Raw genomic sequence first — 23,725 nt, forward strand, 5'->3', positions numbered from 1 at the left:
GGTTGCCTAGTGGTTAGAGCGTTGGGTCAGTAACCAGTAGGTTGCTTGATCGAATCCCTGAGCTGAAAAGGAACAAATCTGTTGTTCTGCCTCTGAACAAGGCAGTTAACCCACTGTTCCTAGGCCATCATTGTAAATAAGAATTTGTTCTTAACTGACTTGCCTAGTTAAATAAAGGTTCAATAAAAAAGTGTCTACTAGCTCCTTCACACAGAATACTGCAGAGGGACAACCTGGTCTCAGAGCAAAACGTATTATATATGACAAAAACATCCATTCCACTCCATTTGTATGTTAGGTTACATTACATTGGCCTACCAATAAAAACTGAACTAAAATATAAACTAAACATGTAAAGTGTTGGTTTCATGAGCTGAAATAAAAAACATTCCAGCAATGTTCCATATGCACAAAAAGCTAATTTCTCTCAAATGTTGTGCACAACCTTGTTTATATCCTTGTTAGTGAGCATTTCAGCCTTTGTCAAGATAATCCATCCACCTAACAGGTGTGGCATATCAAGAAGCTGATAAAACAGCAATATCATTACACAGGTGCGCCTTGTGCTGGGGGACAATAAAAGGACACACAATGTCACAGATGTCTCAAGTTTAGGGAACGTGCACAATAGACATAGAAATACTTATTTTCCACCATAATTTGCAAATAAATTCATTAAAAATCCTACAATGTGATTTTCTGGACTTTGTTTTCTCATTTTGTCTGTCATAGTTGAAGTGTACCTATGATGAACATTACAGGCCTCTCTCATCTTTTTAAGTGGGAGAACTTGCACAATTGGTGGCTGACTAAATGCCTTTTTGCCCCATTGTATACGTGTTTTTAAGTGGGAAAATTTAGAGAAGCTAGTTCCACAGTCAGAGCAGTAATATGGCTTCTCTCCTGCGTGTGTTCTCTGATTAACTTTTAGCTCAGTTGATGTTTTGAAGCATTTTCCACAGTCAGAGCAGACGTAAGGCGGTGGGTATAAGTCTCACCAGTGTGTATAAGTTGGTGTGTTTTTAAGGTGCCCAGATGAGAGAAACTCGCCCCACAGTCAGAGCAGAAGAAAGGCTTCTCTCCTGTGTGAGTCCTCTGATGAACTTTGAGCTGAGTTGATGTTTTAAAACCTTTAACACAGTCAGGGCAGAAGAAAGGCTTCTCTCCTGTGTGTGTCCTCTGGTGAACTTTTAGCTCATTTGATGTTTTAAAACATTTCCCACAGTCAGAGCAGTAATAAGGCTTCTCTCCTGTGTGTGTTCTCTGATGAACTTTTAGATGAGTTGATGTTGTGAAGCATTTTCCGCAGTCAGAGCAGACGTAAGGCTTCTCTCCTGTATGTATACGTTCATGTGTTTTTAAGTGGGAAAATTTAGAGAAACTAGTTCCCCACTCAGAGCAGTAATACGGCTTCTCTCCTGTGTGAGTCTTCTGATGAACTTTTAGCTCAGTTGATGTTTTGAAGCATTTCCCACAGTCAGAGCAGATGTAAGGCTTCTCACCAGTGTGTATAAGTTGGTGTGTTTTTAAGGTGCCCAGATGAGAGAAACTCACCCCACAGTCAGAGCAGAAGAAAGGCTTCTCTCCTGTGTGAGTCTTCTGATGAACTTTTAGCTGAGTTGATGTTTTAAAACCTTTTCCACAGTCAGAGCAGTAATACGGCTTCTCTCCTGTGTGTGTTGTCTGATGAACTTTTAGCTCATTTGATGTTTTAAAACGTTTTCCACAGTCAGAGCAGTAATAAGGCTTCTCTCCTGTGTGTGTTCTCTGATGAACTTTTAGATGAGTTGATGTTGTGAAGCATTTTCCACAGTCAGAGCAGGAGTAAGGCTTCTCTCCTGTGTGTGTTCTCTGGTGAACTTTTAGCTCATATAATGTTTTGAAACATTTTCCACAGTCAGAGCAGGAGTATGGCTTCTCCCCTGTATGTAGACGTTCATGTGATTTTAAGTGGGAAAGTTGAGAGAAACTAGTTCCACAGTCAGGGCAGAAGAAAGGCTTCTCTCCTGTGTGTGTTGTCTGATGAACTTTTAGCTCATTTGATGTTTTAAAACATTTTCCACAGTCAGAGCAGGAATAAGGCTTCACTCCTGTGTGTATACGTTGGTGTGTTTTTAAGGTGCCCAGATGAGAGAAACTCGCCCCACAGTCAGAGCAGAAGAAAGGCTTCTCTCCTGTATGTATACGTTCATGTGTTTTTAAGTGGGAAAATTTAGAGAAGCTAGTTCCACAGTCAGAGCAGAAATACGGCTTCTCTCCTGTGTGTGTTCTCTGATGAACTTTTAGCTCAGTTGATGTTTTGAAGCATTTTCCACATTCAGAGCATACGTAAGGCTTCACTCCTGTGTGTATAAGTTGGTGTGTTTTTAAGGTGCCCAGATGAGAGAAACTCGCCCCACAGTCAGAGCAGGAGTAAGGCTTCTCTCCTGTGTGAGTCCTCTGGTGAACCTTTAGCTGAGTTGTTGTTTTAAAACGTTTTCCACAGTCAGAGCAATAATAAGGCTTCTCTCCTGTGTGTGTTGCCTGATGAACTTTTAGCTCATTTGATGTTTTAAAACATTTTCCACAGTCAGAGCAGTAATAAGGCTTCTCTCCTGTGTGTGTTCTCTGATGAACTTTTAAATGAGTTGATGTTGTGAAGCATTTTCCACAGTCAGAGCAGGAGTAAGGCTTCTCTCCTGTGTGTGTTCTCTGATGAACTTTTAGCTCATATAATGTTTTAAAACATTTTCCACAGTCAGAGCAGGAGTATGGCTTCTCCCCTGTATGTATACGTTCATGTGATTTTAAGTGGGAAACTTGAGAGAAACTAGTTCCACAGTCAGGGCAGAAGAAAGGCTTCTCTCCTGTGTGTGTTGTCTGATGAACTTTTAGCTCATTTGATGTTTTAAAACATTTTCCACAGTCAGAGCAGTAATAAGGCTTCTCTCCTGTGTGAGTTCTCTGATGAACTTTTAGATGAGTTGATGTTGTGAAGCATTTTCCACAGTCAGAGCAGACATAAGGCTTCTCTCCTGTGTGTGTTCTCTGGTGAACTTTTAGGTCATATAATGTTTTAAAACGTTTTCCACAGTCAGAGCAGGAGTATGGCTTCTCCCCTGTATGTAGACGTTCATGTGATTTTAAGTGGGAAAGTTGAGAGAAACGAGTTCCACAGTCAGGGCAGTAGAAAGGCTTCTCTCCTGTATGTGTTCTCTGATGAAGTTTTAGCACCGTTGATGTTTTGAAGCATTTTCCACAGTCAGAGCAGGAGTAAGGCTTCTCTCCTGTGTGTATTTTTAGGTGTATTTTTAGCTTTGATAGAAATGGGAAAATCTTTTCACAATGTGGGCAGTGATGAGACCTCTTAGCTCTCTGATCTTCCTGCTGTTGCTCTCTGGATGTAGAGAATGTCTCAACATGGTATCCTGTGTGAACATCAGAAGAAACAGTCAGTTGGTGTGATATACATGTTAATCAAATGTATTTTATGGAGCCCTTTTTACATCAGTAGTTGTCACAAAGTGCTTAACCTGTCTGGTTCAAATCCCATAATGAAAAATTCCTCAAACATACAAGTATTTTACACCATTTTAAAGATAAACATCTTGTAAATCCAGCCACAGTGTTAAATTTCAAATAGGCTTCATGGCGAAAGCACACCAAACGATTATGTTAGGTCAGCACCTAGTCACAGAAAACCAAACAGACATTTTCCAGCCAAGGAGAGGTCTCATAAAAGTCAGAAATAGCGATTCAATTAATCACTAACCTTTGATGATCTTCATCAGATGGCACTCACAGGACTTCATGTTACACAATAAATGTGTGTTTTGTTCGATAAAGTTCATATTTATGTCCAAAAACCTCATTTGAAATTGGTGTGTTGTGTTCAGAAATGCATTGTCTCAAACAAACATCCGATGAAAGTAAAGAGAGCCACATCAAAAAACAGAAATACTCATCATAAACATTGATAAATGATACAAGTGTTAAACATACGAATACAGATAAACTTCTCCTTAATGCAACCGCTGTGTCAGATTTCAAAACGGCTTTACGGCGAAAGCACACTTTGCGATTATGTTAGGTCAGCGACTAGACACAGAAACCCATACAGCCATTTTCCAACAAAGGAGAGCTTCACAAAAGTCAGAAATAGCATTAAAATTAATCACTTACCTTTGATGATCTTCATCTGGTGGCACTCCCAGGTCTCCATGTTCGACAACAAATGTTTGTTTTGTTCGATAAAGTTCATCTTTATGTCCAAATACCTCCGTTTTGTTGGTGCGTTTAGTTCAGAAATCCAAAGGCACAATGCGCACTCTCGAAAAGTCATAAAGTACAATAAAAGATGGTAGAAACATGTCAAACGATGTTTAAAATCAATCTTCAGGTTGCTTTTGTCAAAAATAATCAATAATATTTCAACCGGACAAAAGCTTCGTCAATGGAAAAAGGTAAACAAGAAATGCGCGCTCTCGATCACGTGCCTGGCTCATATGGATGAAATTTCCACTGTCCTCTCATTGAAAGCGGTGTATCTCCCTCATTTTTCAGAGTAAAAGCCTGAAACAATGCCTAAAAACTGGTCACGTGTTGAGGAAGCCATAGAGATCTGAAACAATGCCTAAAGACTGGTCACATGTTGAGGAAGACAGATTTCCACTGGGTCCTAAGTCTTTGTATGGTGGATAGGCTTTCAATGGAAAAACAGCCAAAATAATAGTACTTCCTGGTTGGATTTTCCTCTGGTTTTCGCCTGCCATATCTGTTATGTTATACTCAGACATTGTTTTAACAGTGTTTTCTATCCAAATCGACTAATTATATGCATATCCTAGCTTATGGGCCCAAGTAGCAGGTAGTTTAATTTGGGCACGCTTTTCATCCAAAATTCCAAATGCTGCCCCCTACCCCAGTGAAGTTAACTTCTTTGGGGTAGGGGGCAGTATTGGGTAGCTTGGATGAAAAACGTGCCCAAATTAAGCTGCCTGCTACTCAGCCGAAAAACCTAGAATATGCATATAAATAGAACATTTGGATAGAAAACAATCTGAAGTTTCTAAAACTGTTTGAATGATGTCTGTGAGTATAAAATAACTCATATGGCAGGCAAAATCCTGAGAAAAATCCTACCAGGAAGTGGGAAATCTGAGGTTTGTAGTTATTCAACTCAGCTCCTATTGAAGATACCGTGTGATGTTAGTTATTTTTAACTTCCCAAGGCTTCCACTAGATGTCAACAGTATTTAGAACCTGTTTTGAGGATTCTACTCTAAAGGAGGGGCTCATAAGGGCTCTATGAGTGAGTGGTCTGGCAGAGTGCCACAGCCTTGGTCTGGCGCGCTCACGTGAAAGGTAGCTACGTTCCACTTCATTTGTACAGACAAAGGAATTGTCCGGTTGGAACATTAATGAAGATTTATGTTAAAAACACCCTAAAGATTGATTCTAAACATCGTTTGACATGTTTTTGAAATCGGACACTGTGGTTGGATTAACGAGAATTTTATCTTTAAAATGGTGTAAAATACTTATTAAATATTAATTATGGGATTTCTGTTGTTTTAAATTTGGCACCCTGCAGTTTCACTGGCAGTTGAAAGGTGGGACGCTCGCGTCCCAAACGGTCCCAGAGAGGTTAACAGACACCCAGCCTAAAATCCCCAAAGAGCAAGCAATGCAGATGTAGAAGCACAGTGGCCACAAAAAAACTCCCTAGAAAGCAGGAAGAAACCGAGAGAGGAACCAGGCTGAGTGGTGACCAGTCCTCTTCTGGCCATACCGGGTGACAGAGCAGAGTGGTTAGAGCAACCGAAAGGCTGCAAGATCGAATCCCCAAGCTGACAAGGTAAAAATCTGTCGTTCTGCCCCTGAACAAGGCAGTTAACCCAATGTTCCTAGGCCATCATTGAAAATAAGAATTTGTTCTTAACTGACTTGCCTATGTCCAAACGCTAGCAGGACACCTACGACAACATCCGGTGAAATTGCAGAGCGCGAAATTCAAAATACAAAAATCGGAATATTAAACATTCATGAAAATAGAAGTGTCTTACATCATTTAAAAGCTTCTTATTAATCCAACTGCGTTGTCAGATTTGAAAAAGGCTTTACGGAGAAAGCATACCATGCGATTATCATTTTTCAAAAAACAAGCATGAAACCCTTTCTAAAGACTGTTGACATCTAGTGGAAGCCATAGGAACTGCAATCTGGGTCCTATCTATTTGAAAATCCCATAGGCAAGCATTGAAAAAACCGGTGACCTCAAAAAAGAAATATTCCAGATGGATTTTTCTCAAGGCATATCAGTTCTGTTATACCCACAGACATTATTTTAACAGCTTTAGAAACTGTTTTCTATCCAATGCTATCAAGTATATGCATATCCTAGCTTCTGGGCAGTTTACTTTGGGCATGTCAGTCATCGGAAATTCCGGACAATAACCAGTATGCTAAGAAAGTTAAATAAAGGTTAAACATTTTTTTTTTTTAAATACACTACGATTAGTGGTGAAATAAATGAATACATTCTAAAGTTACAAATGTCCATGTTTTTGAAAGAATAGCACGTTTTTTGTCCAATCAAAGTGATCAGAAATACAGTGTAGACATCGTTAATGTTGTAAATGACTATTGTAGCTGGAAACGGCTGAAGATCTCATACAATGCTGTGTACTACTCTCTTCACAGAACAGAGCAAACAGTCTCTAACCAGAATAGTGTCTAGAAGGCCAGCATCCCGGAGTCGCCTCTTCACTGTTGACATTGAGATTGGTGTTTTGCGGGTACTATTTAATGAAGCTGCCAGTTGAGGACTTGTGAGACGTCTGTTTCTCAAACTAGACACTCTAAAATACTTGTCCTCTTGCCCAGTTGTGCTATTCTGGTTAGAGCCAGTTTGCACTGTTCTGTGAAGGGAGTGGTACACAGAACTGCACGAGATCTTCAGTTTCTTGGAAATTTCTCACATGGAATAGCCTTCATTTCTCAGAACAAGAATAGACTGACGACTTTCAGAAGAAAGGTCTTTGTTTCTGGCCATTTTGAGCCTGTAATCGAACCGACAAATGACCCAGATACTCAACTAGTCTAAAAAAGGAATGTTATTATTGCTTCTTTAATCCGCACCACAGTTTTCAGCTGTGCTAACATAATTGCAAAAGGGTTTTGTAATGATCAATTAGCCTTTTAAAATGATAAACTTGGATTAGCTAACACAACATGCCATTGGAACACAGGAGTGATAGTTGCTGATAATGGGCCTCTGTACACCTATGTAGATACTCCATTTTAAAAAATCATCAGTTTCCAGCTACAAGTCATTTACAACATTAACAACGTCTACACTGTATTAATGGTCAATTTGATGTTATTTTAATGGACAAAAAAAACATACTTTTCTTTCAAAAACAAGGACATTTCTAAGTGACCCTAAACTTTTCAACGGTAGTGTATGTATTCATTTCAGTAGGCTGTATGGGAAGGGGAATCAAACTATTCTAAAACTGGGTAGGAGTCAAAAACGAATAAGAGGCAAAAGTCGTGAAAATGATTAGCTATACCATCCTCCACTCAACATCACAAGGGTGATAGTAGAATTTGTGTGTTTAAAGTAATGACTAAGATATTTCACCCTGAGGCCTCTGTGTTCTTGGGGACATTAAATAATGCAGAAATGTGTTGGTACCGGTCCCCAGATCTGTGCCGACATAATCCTGTCTCGGAGCTCTACAGACAAATCCATCGACCTCATGGCTTGGTTTTTACTCTGACATCCACTGTCAAATGTGGGACCTGACATAGACAGGTGTGTGCCTGTCCAAATCAAGTCCAATCAATTGAATTTACCACAGGTGGACTCCAATCAAGTTGTAGAAACATCTCAAGGACAATCTCATAGCAAAGGGTCTGAAAACTTAAAAACATAAATAAGCAATTTTTTTTCATTTGTTTTTAGATTTGCAAGAATTTCTGAAAACCTGTTTTCGCTTTGTCATTATGGGATATTGTGATGTCATTATGGGGTATTGTGATGTCATTATGGGGTATTGTGATGTCATTATGGGGTATTGTGATGTCATTATGGGATATTGTGTGTAGATTGACGAGGAAAAACATGTAATCAATTTTAGAATAAGGCTGTAACATAAGAAAATGTGGAAAAAGTCAAGGGGTCTGAATACTTTCCGAGGGCACTGTCAGACCCCTTCCCATTTTTCTCATTTTGGTACGTAACAGCCTTCTTCTAAAATTAAATAAAAAAATATCCTCAGCAATCTACACACCGACATAATGACAAAGCTAAAACAGGTTTAGAGATTTTTGCAAATTTATTAAAAAAAAACACAAAAAACAGAAGAACAAGACAGACTCAAAATTGAGTTCAGATGCTTCCTGTTTCCAATGATCATCCTTGAGATGTTTCTACAACTTTATGTATGAAACATATGAAATATACACTACTGTTCAAAAGTTTGGGGTCACTTAGAAATGTCCTTGTTTTGAAAGAAAAGCACATTGATTGTCCATTAAAATAACATCAAATTGATCAGAAATACAGTGAAGACATTGTTATTGCTGTAAATGACTATTGTAGCTGGAAACGGCAGATATTTTATGGAATATCTACATAGGCGTACAGAGGCCCATTATCAGCAACCATCACTCCTGTGATCCAATGGCATGTTGTGTTAGCTAATCCAAGTTTATCATTAGAAAACACTTTTGCAATTATGTTAGCACAGTTGAAAACTGTCCCAAACTCAATACCCCAGATGCTAATATATGCATATTATTATTAGTATTGGATAGAAAACACTCTGAAGTTTCTAAAACTGTTTGAATGATGTATGTGAGTATAACAGAACTCATATGGCAGGCAAAAACCTGAGAAGAAATCCAAACAGGAAGTGAGAAATAGATTTTCAAAACAGTGCCTATTGAATTCACAGTGAGATATGTATGAGGTTGCACTTCCTAGGGCTTCCACTAGATGTCACCGTCTTTAGAAACTGGTTTGAGGATTCTACTAAAAAGGAGGGGCTCATGAGAGCTCTTTGAGAAAGTGGTCTGGCAGAGAGCCTCGGCCTCATGACACTTGCTCCCGACAGAGTTAGGTCTCGTTTCAATGCTTTTCTTCAGACAATGAAATTCTCTGGTAGGAAACTTATTGATGATTTATGTTAAAAACATCCTAAAGATTGATTGCATACATCATTTGACTTGTTTCTACAGACTGTAACGGAAAAATGGCTGTGTTTTTTTGACTTGGCTATGACCTAACATGTTGTGCTTTCGCTGTAAATCACTTTTTAAATCGGACACCATGGGTAGATTAAGTGACCCCAAACTTTTGAATTGAGCTCAGGTGCATCCTGTTTCCATTGATCATCATTGAGATGTTTCGACAACTTGATATATAAAAATATTAAATATATATGTATCAGATATAAATCATCAGGATGTGACAGTCCACTGGTTATGTTCAACACTTCTCCAATCGTTGCCTAGTTAAATAAAGGTTAATAATAATAGTTAGGCTCTCCATGAGCATTAGCTGCTACTTCTCTCAATCCCGTTTTAAAAAGTCTCCCTGTGTGACATTCCTTGAGACCAACCAGAAATGTTTCCTTGGCCAAATATTCCCAGATTGTCATAAAAACAACATGTTCTCTCGTTTCTGCATCACCAAATGTTGAGCGAGACAAAAGAGTAGGCTAGGTGAGCATCAATCGCTAGTTCGGTGCAGCAGACTGCAGGTGTGTATTGCTGCAAGAGCGATGAGCCGCCACAATGGTGTTTGTTTAGTAGTTAGATCAATGTCTTGGACGATCACCTAATGATTAATTAGCAGCCCACATCACCAAAGATTATAGCATAACATTACTGTTACAACAAAAACAACACCTATTTTCTTAGGAGATTTTAGAATGGTTTGCTGAATCGTCCCAAACTCAACATCGCGCCATTAGGCAGAATGTGCTTTGATTAAAACAAAATACAGGAAGTCAAAATAATTTAACACCATCTGCTCTAATTTGCTAACCAAACAATAATCCAAGAAGATTTAAATGCATATTCCCATGGAATTGATTGAGATCAAACGATTGGCATGCAGACGCAGCTTGGTCATTTCACTGGTAAAACGTGAATAATTATAATTCAATATTGACAGTGATGATGCCATGGCCTATTTTGAAATGAGGTATGCCTAACTTGGTGATTGAGGGTATTAAACATTTTCAACGTTCTTGAGACAATGTGTGGGCAAAGGCAGGCGTTACAAGTTTAAATAGTTTTTGCTTCGCTGTGAAGTCTTGAGTTGTTCAGGGATGTGTGATATCAGAATTACAGAATTCAACCTAGCAATAGACTGGTCATAACTTATGGAGGTCTAATTTATGAAGATAATTTATAGATAGAACCAGCTCTTACCATGACTAACAGTTGTCCTAATCTTCTCCTCCTCTTCTTCATCTTTAATGTTGACATTCAGCTCCAGTGTTTGACTGCAGTCTTCCAGCTTCACTGATGCCATCTCTGGATCCTGCAGTGCAAACTGGGCTCCACTGTCACTATCAGTACCCAGTGACTGTAGGTTCCTACTCAGTGTGGAAGGAGAGTGGCAGGCTGGGATTGTCCTCACTGTTGATGTTACCGGCCTCAGACTTAATCTGAGTCGGTCTGTAGTAATAAAGACAAACGGACACAAAAGTTATTTTCTTGACAGTTATGGCACTTTATTCTGTAAATATATTTTCTCTTTTTTCATGTTCAATTATCTCATTTCAGTCGATCAGGTAGATAATCCTTGACAAAACATTCATTCACATTAGACACATTTTAAATTGCACAACATAAGTGCACTTAATCTATCGTAGATTTCCTAAATTCACATAAATGCATAAATTACTCAACAACCATTTAGTACAAGATCACAGTATGTTTCAGGCAGCACTATGTACTATTTTATGAATAACCTTGTCTTCACTGTTTTATTTCACTCACAAAAACCAAATGTATTTCCCATTCACACCATATTAAGAATTATCAGGGGTCGTACAGTGGCAAGTCAAATTCAAGGACTTTCAGGCACTAAAATTAATTTACTTTAAGCCCCATGTGAAAACCTTGAATTATAGATAAATATAGAAACAACTGAATGTGTCTGAATATTAGTACACATGTAGAAAACTGATAATCATTACATTCAGCTTCAAAACTGTAGTGCAACTGAAATGTTCTCTCTGATGAGGCACTACCTGCACTGAAGTCTGTTGATGCAGACCTCCTATGGTATCATGGAGGTCCACAAACAAACATTTAAGGTGCAGGTCTGTCTAATTCTGTACTAAGAAAATAAAACAAGAAATCCCTATTAACTTATACCACACCCTCCCCTTCCCCAAAAACCCTCCCACACCCCCCAATAAACTATATCAATAGATCCCTTTCTGTGTTTGCAAACATGGGGGTTTAAATCATGCTGAGACAATCCACTCCCAGGTTATCCAGTTTATTGAAATCCATACCGACAGTAACATCTGTTACCCCCAACAACTGCTGCAATTTACAAGATAACTTTAAACCTGGTATTTCTGTTTTACACAATGCAAGATGTTGATAACCTCACCAATGAAAGCTATGAAGTACATATTATTCAATATTAAAGTATCCTTTGTCACAATGCATTTGTGGTTGCAAGATTTCTGAACAGGCCTCGAAACCATGTCAGGAATAGTAGAAAGACCAGTTCTGACAGTAGGTCCTCTCACTACAGGACCAACCATGGAAGCTCCATCAGTCTGACAGTAGGTCCTCTTACTACAGGACCAGCCATGGAAGCTCCATCAGTCTGACAGTAGGTCCTCTTACTACAGGACCAGCCATGGAAGCTCCATCAGTCTGACAGTAGGTCCTCTTACTACAGGACCAGCCATGGAAGCTCCATCAGTCTGACAGTAGGTCCTCTTACTACAGGACCAGCCATGGAAGCTCCATCAGTCTGACAGTAGGTCCTCTTACTACGGGACCAGCCATGGAAGCTCCATCAGTCTGACAGTAGGTCCTCTTACTACGGGACCAGTCATGGAAGCTCCATCAGTCTGACAGTAGGTCCTCTTACTACGGCACCAGCCATGGAAGCTCCATCAGTCTGACAGCAGGTCCTCTTACTACAGGACCAGCCATGGAAGCTCCATCAGTCTGACAGTAGGTCCTCTTACTACAGGACCAGCCATGGAAGCTCCATCAGTCTGACAGTAGGTCCTCTTACTACGGGACCAGCCATGGAAACTCCATCAGTCTGACAGTAGGTCCTCTTACTACAGGACCAGCCATGGAAGCTCCATCAGTCTGACAGTAGGTCCTCTTACTACAGGACCAGCCATGGAAGCTCCATCAGTCTGACAGTAGGTCCTCTTACTACAGGACCAGCCATGGAAGCTCCATCAGTCTGACAGTAGGTCCTCTTACTACAGGACCAGCCATGGAAGCTCCATCAGTCTGACAGTAGGTCCTCTTACTACAGGACCAGCCATGGAAGCTCCATCAGTCTGACAGTAGGTCCTCTTACTACGGGACCAACCATGGAAGCTCCATCAGTCTGACAGTAGGTCCTCTTACTACAGGACCAGCCATGGAAGCTCCATCAGTCTGCATTGTAGTTCCACCAGTCTGTCTTACAGCCTCTGCATATGATACATCAAGACAGATTCTATATCTCTGAGCATCTCTCTGCACCTGGCATCCACCAAATGCTGCTCTGTGTCCTCCACACAATTGCAACACTTAACTGTCACATTGCTCCAACATTCACTGTAATCATGTTCCCCACCACACTTGGCACATCTTTTCACTCAACAGCTACATGTCCCATTCTTTGGCATTTAAAAACACTGATGATTCACTGTTGCTGCTCCAGTTTCAACTGTTCTGCTATGGAACCCTGACCTGTTCACCGGATGTGCTACCTGTCCCAGACCTGCTGTTTTCAACTCTCTAGAGACAGCAGGAGCGGTAGAGATACTCTCAATGATCGGCAATGAAAAGCCAACTGACATTTACTCCTGAGGTGCTGACCTGTTGCACCCTCGACATCCACTGTGATTATTATTATTTGACCCTGCTGGTCATTTATGAACATCTTGGCCATGTTCTGTTATAATCTCCACCCAGCACAGCCAGAAGAGGACTGGCCACCCCTCATAGCCTGGTTCCTCTCAAGGATTCTTCCTAGATTCTGGCCTTTCATGGGAGTTTTTCCTAGCCACTGTGCTTCTACACCTGCATTGCTTGCTGTTTGTTGTTTTAGGCTGGGTTTCTGTACAGCACTGATGTGACTTCTTTAACCCTCTTTCCTACTGATCAACCTTTAGGCTTCAACCACTGTCTCCCTTCACATGGTCTTTAACAATATCATCCATGGACATAGATATTGGGACCTCAGAGATTATTACTCCCTTCAATGTAGCATCAGCTCCAGGGTCATGACTTCTGAGCTTCGTCCCATTTTGATTTTCCTTTTGAAGAATCTTCCCTTGCTGAACCTGACCAGCACAAGATATTAACAATCTACCATTTATTTTTTATTTCACCTTTATTTAACCAGGTAGACTAGTTCAGAACAAGTTCTCATTTACACGGATGCAGCCTAGTTTTAACTTCAACTCTTTTTATGGCCTTGGTTAATCAGGGTGTAAACGAGGCCCTGTGGTCTCCTCAAACACCATCCCAACGTTCCACTCGGACACATTATTACTCTAACTCCCTACCTTGGGCCTCTAGTTACTATACTACATGCGCCTCTGCTTCCAGTATCATTATCTCTGTTCTTCCTATGTCTTCCCACTACAGACCACTCACATACTAGGCCCTCATCCTCCCGCTCCATATCATCAGAACTGTCCCCCACATTGATCACATTCCAGCACAGCTGTTGCTTCTCAAACTCTCTCTCCATTTCCATTGTTTCAGGGGTGTCAAACTCATTCCACTGAGGGCCGAGTCTCCGCGTTTTTTTTTTTCTTTCAATTAAAACATAGACAATCAGTTGAGGTGAGTTCCTCACTAATTAGTGACCTTAATGCATTAATCAAGTACAAGGGTGGAGCGAAAACACCCAGACACTTGGTCATCCATGTAATGAGTTTGATACGTGCTCCGATTCATCCGCATTAATCGACGCCATTCCATGCAGTTGGCCTCTCTCTCCAAATGGTGAAGGATAACTTCAGCTAGTTTCCCTTTATTTTGACACTTCTTCACACACCCTCTTGTCGCCATTTCACCACGAGCAAACTTCAAGAAAGACGACCAAAACCGTTGAAGAACGCCATTTGACGAGCCTTGTCCCGAACCATCCAGATCTCGCGAGCTTACATGAACGAAAAAGTGTATGCAAACTCGCGAGATCAGGATGGTTCGGACGAGGCTATTTACCAGCTCATAAGCATCATTTTACACAAAACCAAGAACATGTAAAAACGAACTCAAAGTGGACTTTGACGAAATGATGTACATACACTCAGATAAACCCAAAGTCTAGCTTAGTGACTTGAAAAATCGTTTTAAATCACGTTCTTCACTCACTCGGTTTGACCCCAAAATAACACATACAATTAAAACCTTTAACAAACGTGATAATACCTTGACGGATTTGTTACCTAGCATATTATGTATTCTTTCGACATTAGAAACTTTAAACGTGCTATTTACATACCTACAATAATACATTTGAAACGGACACAACCACTATCGACATAACAACACAGTTCTGTTGTTTTCTTCCCGGAACTTCCTGTTCCCAAATGCGACAAGGTCAACTTTTTCTCTGGTGTACTTACACAAATATAATGTGTCTGCCGCCACCTACTGTACGGATAGTAAACTGTTAAAATAAATACATGTCAATTGCGGAAACAACGACTTCAAAGCAAAATACAAAAATAGATCAATAACAACATCCCACTCCTTCAGTCACAGTCCTATTCAAATCACATCCCTACACAGTCTCATGGGCCTCGTAGGGAGGAACATCTTCAGTCAGTATTCCCTGCAATTAGTGATGTAAAGTACTTAAGTACAAATATTTTAAGTACTGCATAAGGAGGTTTTGGGAGTATCTATACTTTACTTTTGATATTTTTGACAACTTCTACTTTTACTCCACTACATTCCTAAAGAAAATAATGTACTTTCTACTCCAAACATTTCCCTGACACCCAAAAGTACTCCTTACATTTTTTTATGATTAGCAGGACAGGAAAAAAATTCAATTCGCGCATCCCTATGTAACCGATGTGAAATAGCTAGTGGTGCGCGCTAAATAGCGTTTCAATCGGTGACGTCACTTGCTCTGAGACCTTGAAGTAGTGTTTCCCCTTGCTCTGCAAGGGCCGCGGCTTTTTTGGAACGATTGTTAACGATGCTTCGTGGGTGACTGTTGATGTTTGCAGAGAGTCCCTGGTTCGCGCCCGGGTATGGGCGAGGGTACGGTCTAAAGTTATACTACTGCATCTGATCTGTTGGACTCACTAAACACAAATACTTTGTTAGTAAATTATGGATGTGATCTTAAATTCAATCTGGAGTGCCAGAGTGCGCTTGGGCGTTCGTAAATTCAGAGCGTTGTCAGACTGTCAGTTCGTATCGCTCTCGGAGCGTTCAGAGCCACACTGGACGCTCTGGCGGAGGAGGAGGGTTGATTCAAGCGTTCTGACCTCACAACTGCAGTCAAGCATCCAAGCTAACTGGTTAACATTGGCTAGCTTGCTAGCTACTTCCAGGACAAATGAGCGATTTCTGACCATTTCACTCGCCTTAGCAGAGCTGGTTAGGCTGTGTTCATGTTATCCAGAGCATTGGTGACTTTAAATGTGCTACAGGCAACAATTTAATTAAAATGTTAATGTTTATTCCATCAAACTTCAAATTATTAGAATAGTACTATGAGGATTCTGTGTTATGCACTATAGACCGTTACCATATATGTGATTGAATATTATCTGCTGTTGGCTTGTGTGGATGTATGTATGTGTTATGCAACATAGCTGACTTGAAACATTGTTAACAGTTTCAGGGCCATGGGCCTTTCTCATGATGGAAAAATACAGAATAACATAAAAACGGACACATACAGAACATAGTGTAGCAAACCACAGACTGTTTTTTGATAGAACTTTTGATAGAACTCAAACTTAACAATAACAGAAACCAGATGTGTGATAACGGTATCTAGGGAATGAGCGCATAGATACTCGACACAGCAACAGTTACATCTATCAACTGGAGCGCCCGGGGGCTGGTACCAACTCGTACGACAACAATCAACGATAGGCTGGGTGAGTCTAAACCACGCCCAGTCTCTACTCTGACAGGCCGGCTCGGAAGCAGGAACTATTTCTCTCAGAGTATATTAATAATATCTTTGTCAAGAACAAGTTAGTTCTCTGTTTGCCCTGCGAGGTGGGACAGAGAGCCCGTATATACGTAAATTGCATTTACCACTTATTGCTTAGCTAATAAAAAATAAATAGCATACCATCGGTGACTCAGTGTCATATTTATCCTGATACCAGATTCGAATTAACGCAACTCTAACAGTACACAACGCAGAACAACAACCAGCATGAGGGTCAGTGGCCAAAGCCCGAACAGGAATATTCCAAGTACAGACAGAAGGGGGGAGTCAGATCGCTATGATCGCCAGGAACTTTCCTTTTGGTGTCTGTTTTTAATTGTTGCGCTACTGAATGACGTCTGTTGATGTTAGGTAGGCAGCTACAGTAGCTGAATGACGTTAACATCTTCGGGTTTTGTTTCATTAAATATATTTAATTTTATCTGGATGCTTGTGTGAGTTAGGATTGAGGTTAGAGTGCTCTGAAGTCAGAGTAAATTGCCAGAGCGAATTTAGAAATGCACCCTTTGTGTTGGAGTGTGCCCCTGACAATCCGTAAATGTAAACTACAAGAAAATCGTTTGCTTAATATATAAGGAATTTGAAATTATTTATACTTTTACTTTTGATACTTAAGTATATTTTAGCAATTACATTTACTTTTGATACTTATGTATATGTTAAACTAAATACTTTTAGACTTTTACTCAAGTAGTATTTTACTGGGTGGCTTTCACTTTTACCTTGATAGGAAAGGACTCAAGTATCTTTACTTTAACTCAAGTATGACAATTGGGTACTTTTTCCACCACTGCCAGCAATGCTTCCAATGTTAATTCCTGAACTCCCAAAAACCTTTCAGCCGCACGAACAATTCATATTTACTATCGGTATCCTTCAACTGGTAAACGACATTATGAATCTCAACAGGCTGCGGGGCATCCACTGCCATAGCGTCCTCAGCACCAATCGCTCTTTAAACTGTTTCCGCGCCTCCCAGTAGGAGAACTACTGTAGTTTCTTGATGTGGATGTTCCCTGATATAATAAAAATGGATACATGCCATTAGTCAGTTCCGGTGTTATGAAACTGATGGAGACTATTTGTAAACATTTTTTTAAAGTATTTATTTAACTAGGCACATAGCATACATAACAGGATAGGAATATTAAAGTGGCAGTTAGGTGAATTAGCATGGCAGGTTAGGAGACTGAGGTTAAGGTTAGGAAAAGGGTTAGGGATTTGTTTACTATGCATGTTTGGATAACTAACGTGGCGGTTAGGAGACTGAGATTAAGGTTAGGAAAAGGGTTAGGCTTAGCTACAATTTTCAACAAGTGTTGTCCCAACGCAAAAGAAACAGTAATGGACCAATGGGGAGCATCAATTGGTGTCAACTAGATATCATGAAACACCCGATATGAGAGAACGCCCCTAATTGCGGTCTGCCATTACACACTTCTCGGATCAAGGGGCCAGGCTTCCAGTCTATAAGCATGCTTTCCACTGTGCTCAGATGGCATTTTCGGTACTGCAGTTCAGCTGAAGCACGGACCAATTCCCCCTGACCCCCATAGCGAAGTCAAAAAAAATAAATAATAATAATAATAAAAAAATAAAAAATAAAAGACAATTTAGTTATCAAGTTTGTAAATAAAACATATTTGAATTATTCAAGTAATTGCCTTGGAGTCAGATTTTTTCCCCATCACTCACAGCCAACCATTTTAGATTCATGCTGTGAGGTGGGTGAGTTTATGCCACATACAGATGCTGAAGGGAAAACACCTCTTGATCTGCGTGTTTATAATGTAGGTTAAAGGTGCCTTTTGTGACTAGGGGGCAGTATTTTCATTTTTGGAAAAAAACCGTTCCTATTTTGTCGTCAGGACAAGATGCTAGAATATGCATATAATTGACCGTTTAGGATAGAACACACTGTAAAGTTTCCAAAACTGTAAAAATATTGTCTGTGAGTATAACAGAACTGATATTGCAGGCGAAAGCCTGAGAAAAATCCAATCCAGAAGTGCCTCATGTTTTGAAAGCTCTGCTTTCCAATGCGTCCCTATTGAGCAGTGAATGGGCTATCAACCAGATTACTTTTCTCCGTATTCACCAAGGTGTCTACAGCATTGTGACGTAGTTTTACGCATTTATGTTGAAGAATACCTGTAAGCGGCTACATTGCGCAAGTGCTCACCTGATGCTCCCAGAGTGATTCTCGAGTAAAATACAGAGGTAGCCATTATTCCAATCGATCCAACTGAAAAACCAATTGTCCCGGTGGATATATTATCAAATAGATATTTTAAAAACACCTTGAGGATTGATTATAAACAACGTTTGCCATGTTTCTGTCGATATTATGGAGCTAATTTTGCCTACAGAAGAACAAACGGAGCTATTTCGCCTACAAAAATAATATTTTTGGAAAAAAGGAACATTGGCTATCTAACTGGGAGTCTCGTGAGTAAAAACATCCGAAGCTCAAAGGTAAACGATTTAATTTGATTGCTTTTCTGATTTCCGTGACCAAGTTACCTGCTGCTAGCTGGACAAAATGCTATTGCGTTATGCTAATTAGTGGCAGTCGATGATTACGCTCCCTCATGCGGGATGGGGAGTCACTAGAGGTTTTAAAGGTGCAGCCTCGTCTCATAGACTAGATGTAACATAGTAAATATAAATCCGGGACTCTCAAAATAGTGTGATATGTTGCATTATGGTTCCATAAGACAGAAGGTTACTTAATAAATGGAATTTGGTGGTGCTGTACTGTAACAGCGATCTGAGCCAGTTGAAAGTATTGTCGCCAGGGACATATTGTTGGTGACTGTGTGCTCCTGAAGTGCTATGGCCCTGTGTGCTCCTTCATTAGTTTTGTGTTTTTTATTCATTTATTTCTGGTACCCTCCTACCTGAGAGGCATGAGGCCTGTGTGGCGTTGCACTGTTAAAATCACCCCAGTGTGGAGATGAAACACCTGTGTTGCAAAGTCACATGCTCTGTCTTCTCTGCTCTACCTAGGGTAATACAGAGATAATACTAATACCGAGATAACCACTAATCTACCTAGGTGACTTACTGTGGATAATACTAATACCGAGATAACCACTAATCTACCTAGGTGACTTAAGGTGGATAATACTAATAGAGATAACCACTGCTCTACCTAGGTGTTTTTATGTTGGTAATACTAATACAGATAACCACTGCCCTACATAGTGTTTTAATGTGACTCATACAGAGATAACCATTGGACATGCATTTCCCATTATGCCTTTGTGTTTACCACTTCAGATCCTTAAATTGTAGTTTAAAGCATATACAGGGCATTATACAAGACCCCTCGACTTTTTCCACATATTGTTACGTTTCAGGCTTATACAAAAATTGATTAAATGCATGTTTTACCCCTCATCAATATACACATAATGACAAAGCGAAAAAAGTTTTTTATAAATTTCCCAAAAATTTATAAAAATGAATACCGTATTTGCATAAATATTCAGACCCTTTCCTCTGAGACTCAAAATTCAGCTCAAGTGCATCCTGTTTCCATTGATCATCCTTGAGATGTTTCTACAACTGGATTGTAGTCAACCTGTGGTAAATTCAAATGATTGGACATGATTGGAAAAGGATCACACCTGTCGATATAAGGTCCCACAGTTGACAGTGCATGTCAGAGCAAAAACCAAGCAACGAGGTCAAAGAAATTGTCTGTCGAGCTTTGAGACAGGTTTGTAGTGAGGAACAAATCTGGAGAAGAGTACCAAAATATTTCTCAATTCTCTGTTGGCTGGGCTCCCTGCTTGTGCCGTTAAACTCCTGCCCCACTTTGGACGCAAACCTTTTAAGGGCTCCCGAGTGGCGCAGCGGTCTAAGGCACCTCATCTCAGTGCAAGAGACATCACTATAGTCCCTGGTTCGAATCCAAGCTGAATCACATCCGGCCACGATTGGGAGTCCCATAGGGAAGCTCACAATTGGCCCAGCATCGGTCGGGATTGGCTGGGGTAGGCCTAAATAAATAAGAATTTGTTCTTAACTAGTTAAAAATAATAATAGGGATGCATGCCAGCTAAGCCACTTACATTCACAATACATTAATTGCACTATAACAGTGACCACAAACTGTTAGGACCAACAGCAGTCTCAACAATTTACCACAACTACACCTGGCTCAGCGGAGCCTTGTCTGGCAACGAAACAGCTCATTCAGCCTCATTTACTGACTTTTAAAATAACATGGCTGACTTACTTAAACAAATGTGGTTTCTACTGACAATTGATATGAACAAACAAGTGGATAGGAGGCAATCTGTAATTTCGACTAAGACATTAATGAGCGAGCTAGGACGGACGTAATCAATATGACTATTGGTTCAGCACTCTTGAAATGTACAGCAACAGAATTCAGAACATGGGCCGTTCTTACAGTGTTCTCCCTGAACGCCAAGTCAGAACCGTAGGATAAATAAAGGGGCATATATGCAGACAATGAAAATTCTTACAATATTCAATGATTACATTTATCAAAAACAGGTTATAGGCTTCATGTCAACCACCAAGTCAGAACAGTAGGCAAAATTAAGATGTGAAACTAGACCAAATTATTAGGGTGAGGCACATGGGCTACTGACAACTTACTACACAACATACACTTATTATTACTTTCTTAGCTACAGAATACACATCTCCCTGGCATATTACATAATTTATGCAGCAGCATACAAGACATTATTGGACTCACCTTGTTATGCTGTGCTCACTCGAACAGGAAGGTGGCGCGGCAGTAATTTGTGTGCATATTTTGTCATCAAACTTTGTCATGAAATTATGGCATTCTCTGGATTTGTGGTGGTTTCAAGGCAACTAGGAACTTGAAGAAGAAAAAAGGGAATCATGATGATGTCAGTCAGTGATCTTCAGGTCGTAGCTGTAGAAAGAGGCCCGAGTTCCCAATTTACAATTCCGAGTTGGATGAAAGTTCAAAACGTATTTTCTCAGTCGTAGCTTGTATCGCCCCCCCCCCCTTTCAAAATAGAAATAATAATAATAATAATGTGACACTAACTCATTGAGGAAGAGAAATGTATTTATAGTGATATGTGGTTGTCTCACCTGGCAATCTTAAGATGAATGTACTTAATGTGCTGGTGACATCACAGCGTCAGAGAGAACTCCTGACTGTAGTCATACAAAAACACTCCAGGCACTCAGCCCATAAGAACCATTCATACTGTCAGATCTAATATGAAGAACTGAATACAACCATAAGAACCATTCATACTGTCAGATCTAATATGAAGAACTGAATACTAAAGAGAAGAAGAGGTTGACCAGTACATATTCATGTAACTTTTTTTTTCATTGGCAGATCAATAAAGTTTGCTTCAATGCAGTTATCCAAACACATTCATGATCAATAACTAAAATATCTCATCTAGTTTTAAAGACTATTAATAAACACATGTATTCATTTCATAAACTGTGTATCATTAAATACAGTTGTAAAAGAATCCCCCCAAACTAATGGTGAAAAGTGATCATCACACCATCTCTATCTGATTCATGTTAGGGGCGGTAGGTAGCCTAGTGGTTAGAGCGTTGGGTCAGTAACCAAAAGGTTGCTTGATCGAATGCCCGAGCTGACAAGGTAAAAATCTGTTGTTCTGCCTCTGAACAAGGCAGTTAACCCACTGTTCCTAGGCCATCATTGTAAATAAGAATTTGTTCTTAACGGACTTGCCTAGTTAAATAAAGGTTCAACACATTTTTTAAATTAGTGTCTACTAGCTCATTCTCACAAAATACTGCCGAAGGACAACCTGGTCTCTGAGCAAAACGTATTATGTATTACAAAAACATCCGTGCCACTCCATTTAGTATGTTAAGTTACATTATATTGGCCTACCAATGTAAACTGAACTAAAATATAAACATGTAAATAAACTAAACATGTAAAGTGTTGGTTTCATGAGCTGAATTAAAACACTCCAGCAATGTTCCATGTACAGAAAAAGCTACTTTCTCTCAAATGTTGTGAACAACTTTGTTTATATCACTGTTCGTGAGCATTTCAGCCTTTGTCAAGATAATCCATCCACCTGACAGGTGTGGCATATCAAGATGCTGATAAAACAGCATTATCATTACACAGGTGCACCTTGTGCTGGGGGGAAATTAAGACCACACAACACAATGTCACTGATGTCTCAAGTTCAGGGAATGTGCAATTGTCATGATGACTGCAGGAGAGAATTCAATATTTATCTCTCTCCCATAAGCCACCTCTAACGTCCTTTTAGAGAATTTGGCAGTACATCCAACCGGCCTCACAACTGCAGATCACATGTAACCACGGCAGCCCAGGACCTCTTCACCCGCAGGATTGTCTGGGAGGGGGCTGAGTAGTATTTCTGTCTGTAATCAATACCTTTTGTGGGGAAAAATTCATGCTGATTGGCTGGGCCTGGCTCCCAAGTGGGCCTATATGCCCTCCCTGAGCCCCTGCCCAGTAATATGAAATCCATAGATATATGTTCATGTGATTTTAAGTTGGAAAGTTGCAAGAAACTAGTTCCAGTCAGAGCAGACGTAAGGCTTATCTCCTGTGTGTGTTCTCTGATGAACTTTGAGCTGAGTTGATGTTTTAAAACATTTTGCACAGTCAGGGCAGAAGAAAGGCTTCTCTCCTGTGTGTGTTCTCTGATGAACTTTTAGCTCTTTTGATGTTTTAAAACATTTTCCACAGTCAGAGCAGGAGTATGGCTTCTCCCCTGTGTGTGTTCTCTGATGAACTTTTAGATCAGTTGATGTTGTGAAGCATTTTCCACAGTCAGAGCAGGAGTAAGGCTTCTCTCCAGTGTGTATAAGTTGGTGTGTTTTTAAGGTGCCCAGATGAGAGAAACTCGCCCCACAGTCAGAGCAGAAATAAGGCTTCTCTCCTGTGTGTGTTCTCTGATGAACTTTTAGATTAGTTGATGTTGTGAAGCATTTTCCACAGTCAGAGCAGGAGTAAGGCTTCTCTCCAGTGTGTATACGTTGGTGTGTTTTTAAGGTGCCCAGATGAGAGAAACTCACCCCACAGTCAGAGCAGACATAAGGCTTTTCACCTGTATGTATACGTTCATGTGATTTTAAGTGGGGAATTTGAGAGAAACTAGTTCCACAGTCAGGGCAGAAGAAAGGCTTCTCTCCTGTGTGTGTTCTCTGATGCATTCACAATACATTAATTGCACTATAACAGTGACCACAAACTGTTAGGACCAACAGCAGTCTCAACAATTTACCACAACTACACCTGGCTCAGCGGAGCCTTGTCTG

The 23,725-nt window shown here is 40.1% G+C and overlaps 2 protein-coding genes across 8 annotated transcripts in view; one reads left to right on the forward strand and one right to left on the reverse strand.

Annotated features, from left to right (window-relative positions):
• The window catches only part of LOC110516274 (gastrula zinc finger protein XlCGF26.1), a 158,126-nt gene that overhangs the window by 38,230 nt on the left and 96,171 nt on the right, over positions 1 to 23,725 (forward strand). The window lies entirely within an intron of this gene.
• LOC110528866 (gastrula zinc finger protein XlCGF17.1-like) overlaps positions 765 to 23,725 on the reverse strand; it is a 212,827-nt gene continuing 189,866 nt past the window's right edge. For 6 of the 7 annotated variants that reach the window (XM_036973096.1, XM_036973092.1, XM_036973094.1 and 3 more), the window contains 2 exons: positions 10,426 to 10,674; positions 765 to 3,407 (listed from right to left, as the gene is read on the reverse strand). In XM_036973096.1, the coding sequence (XP_036828991.1) occupies positions 928 to 3,407; positions 10,426 to 10,528 (2,583 nt within the window). In that variant the 5' untranslated portion in view covers positions 10,529 to 10,674 and the 3' untranslated portion in view covers positions 765 to 927. Of the gene's footprint in view, positions 3,408 to 10,425; positions 10,675 to 14,710; positions 14,880 to 23,725 lie in introns of those variants that run through there. The other variant, XM_036973097.1, reaches the window with a different exon arrangement.

The sequence above is a fragment of the Oncorhynchus mykiss genome, unplaced genomic scaffold (assembly GCF_013265735.2).
Source record: "Oncorhynchus mykiss isolate Arlee unplaced genomic scaffold, USDA_OmykA_1.1 un_scaffold_222, whole genome shotgun sequence".
In the NCBI taxonomy this organism is placed as follows: Eukaryota; Metazoa; Chordata; class Actinopteri; order Salmoniformes; family Salmonidae; genus Oncorhynchus; species Oncorhynchus mykiss.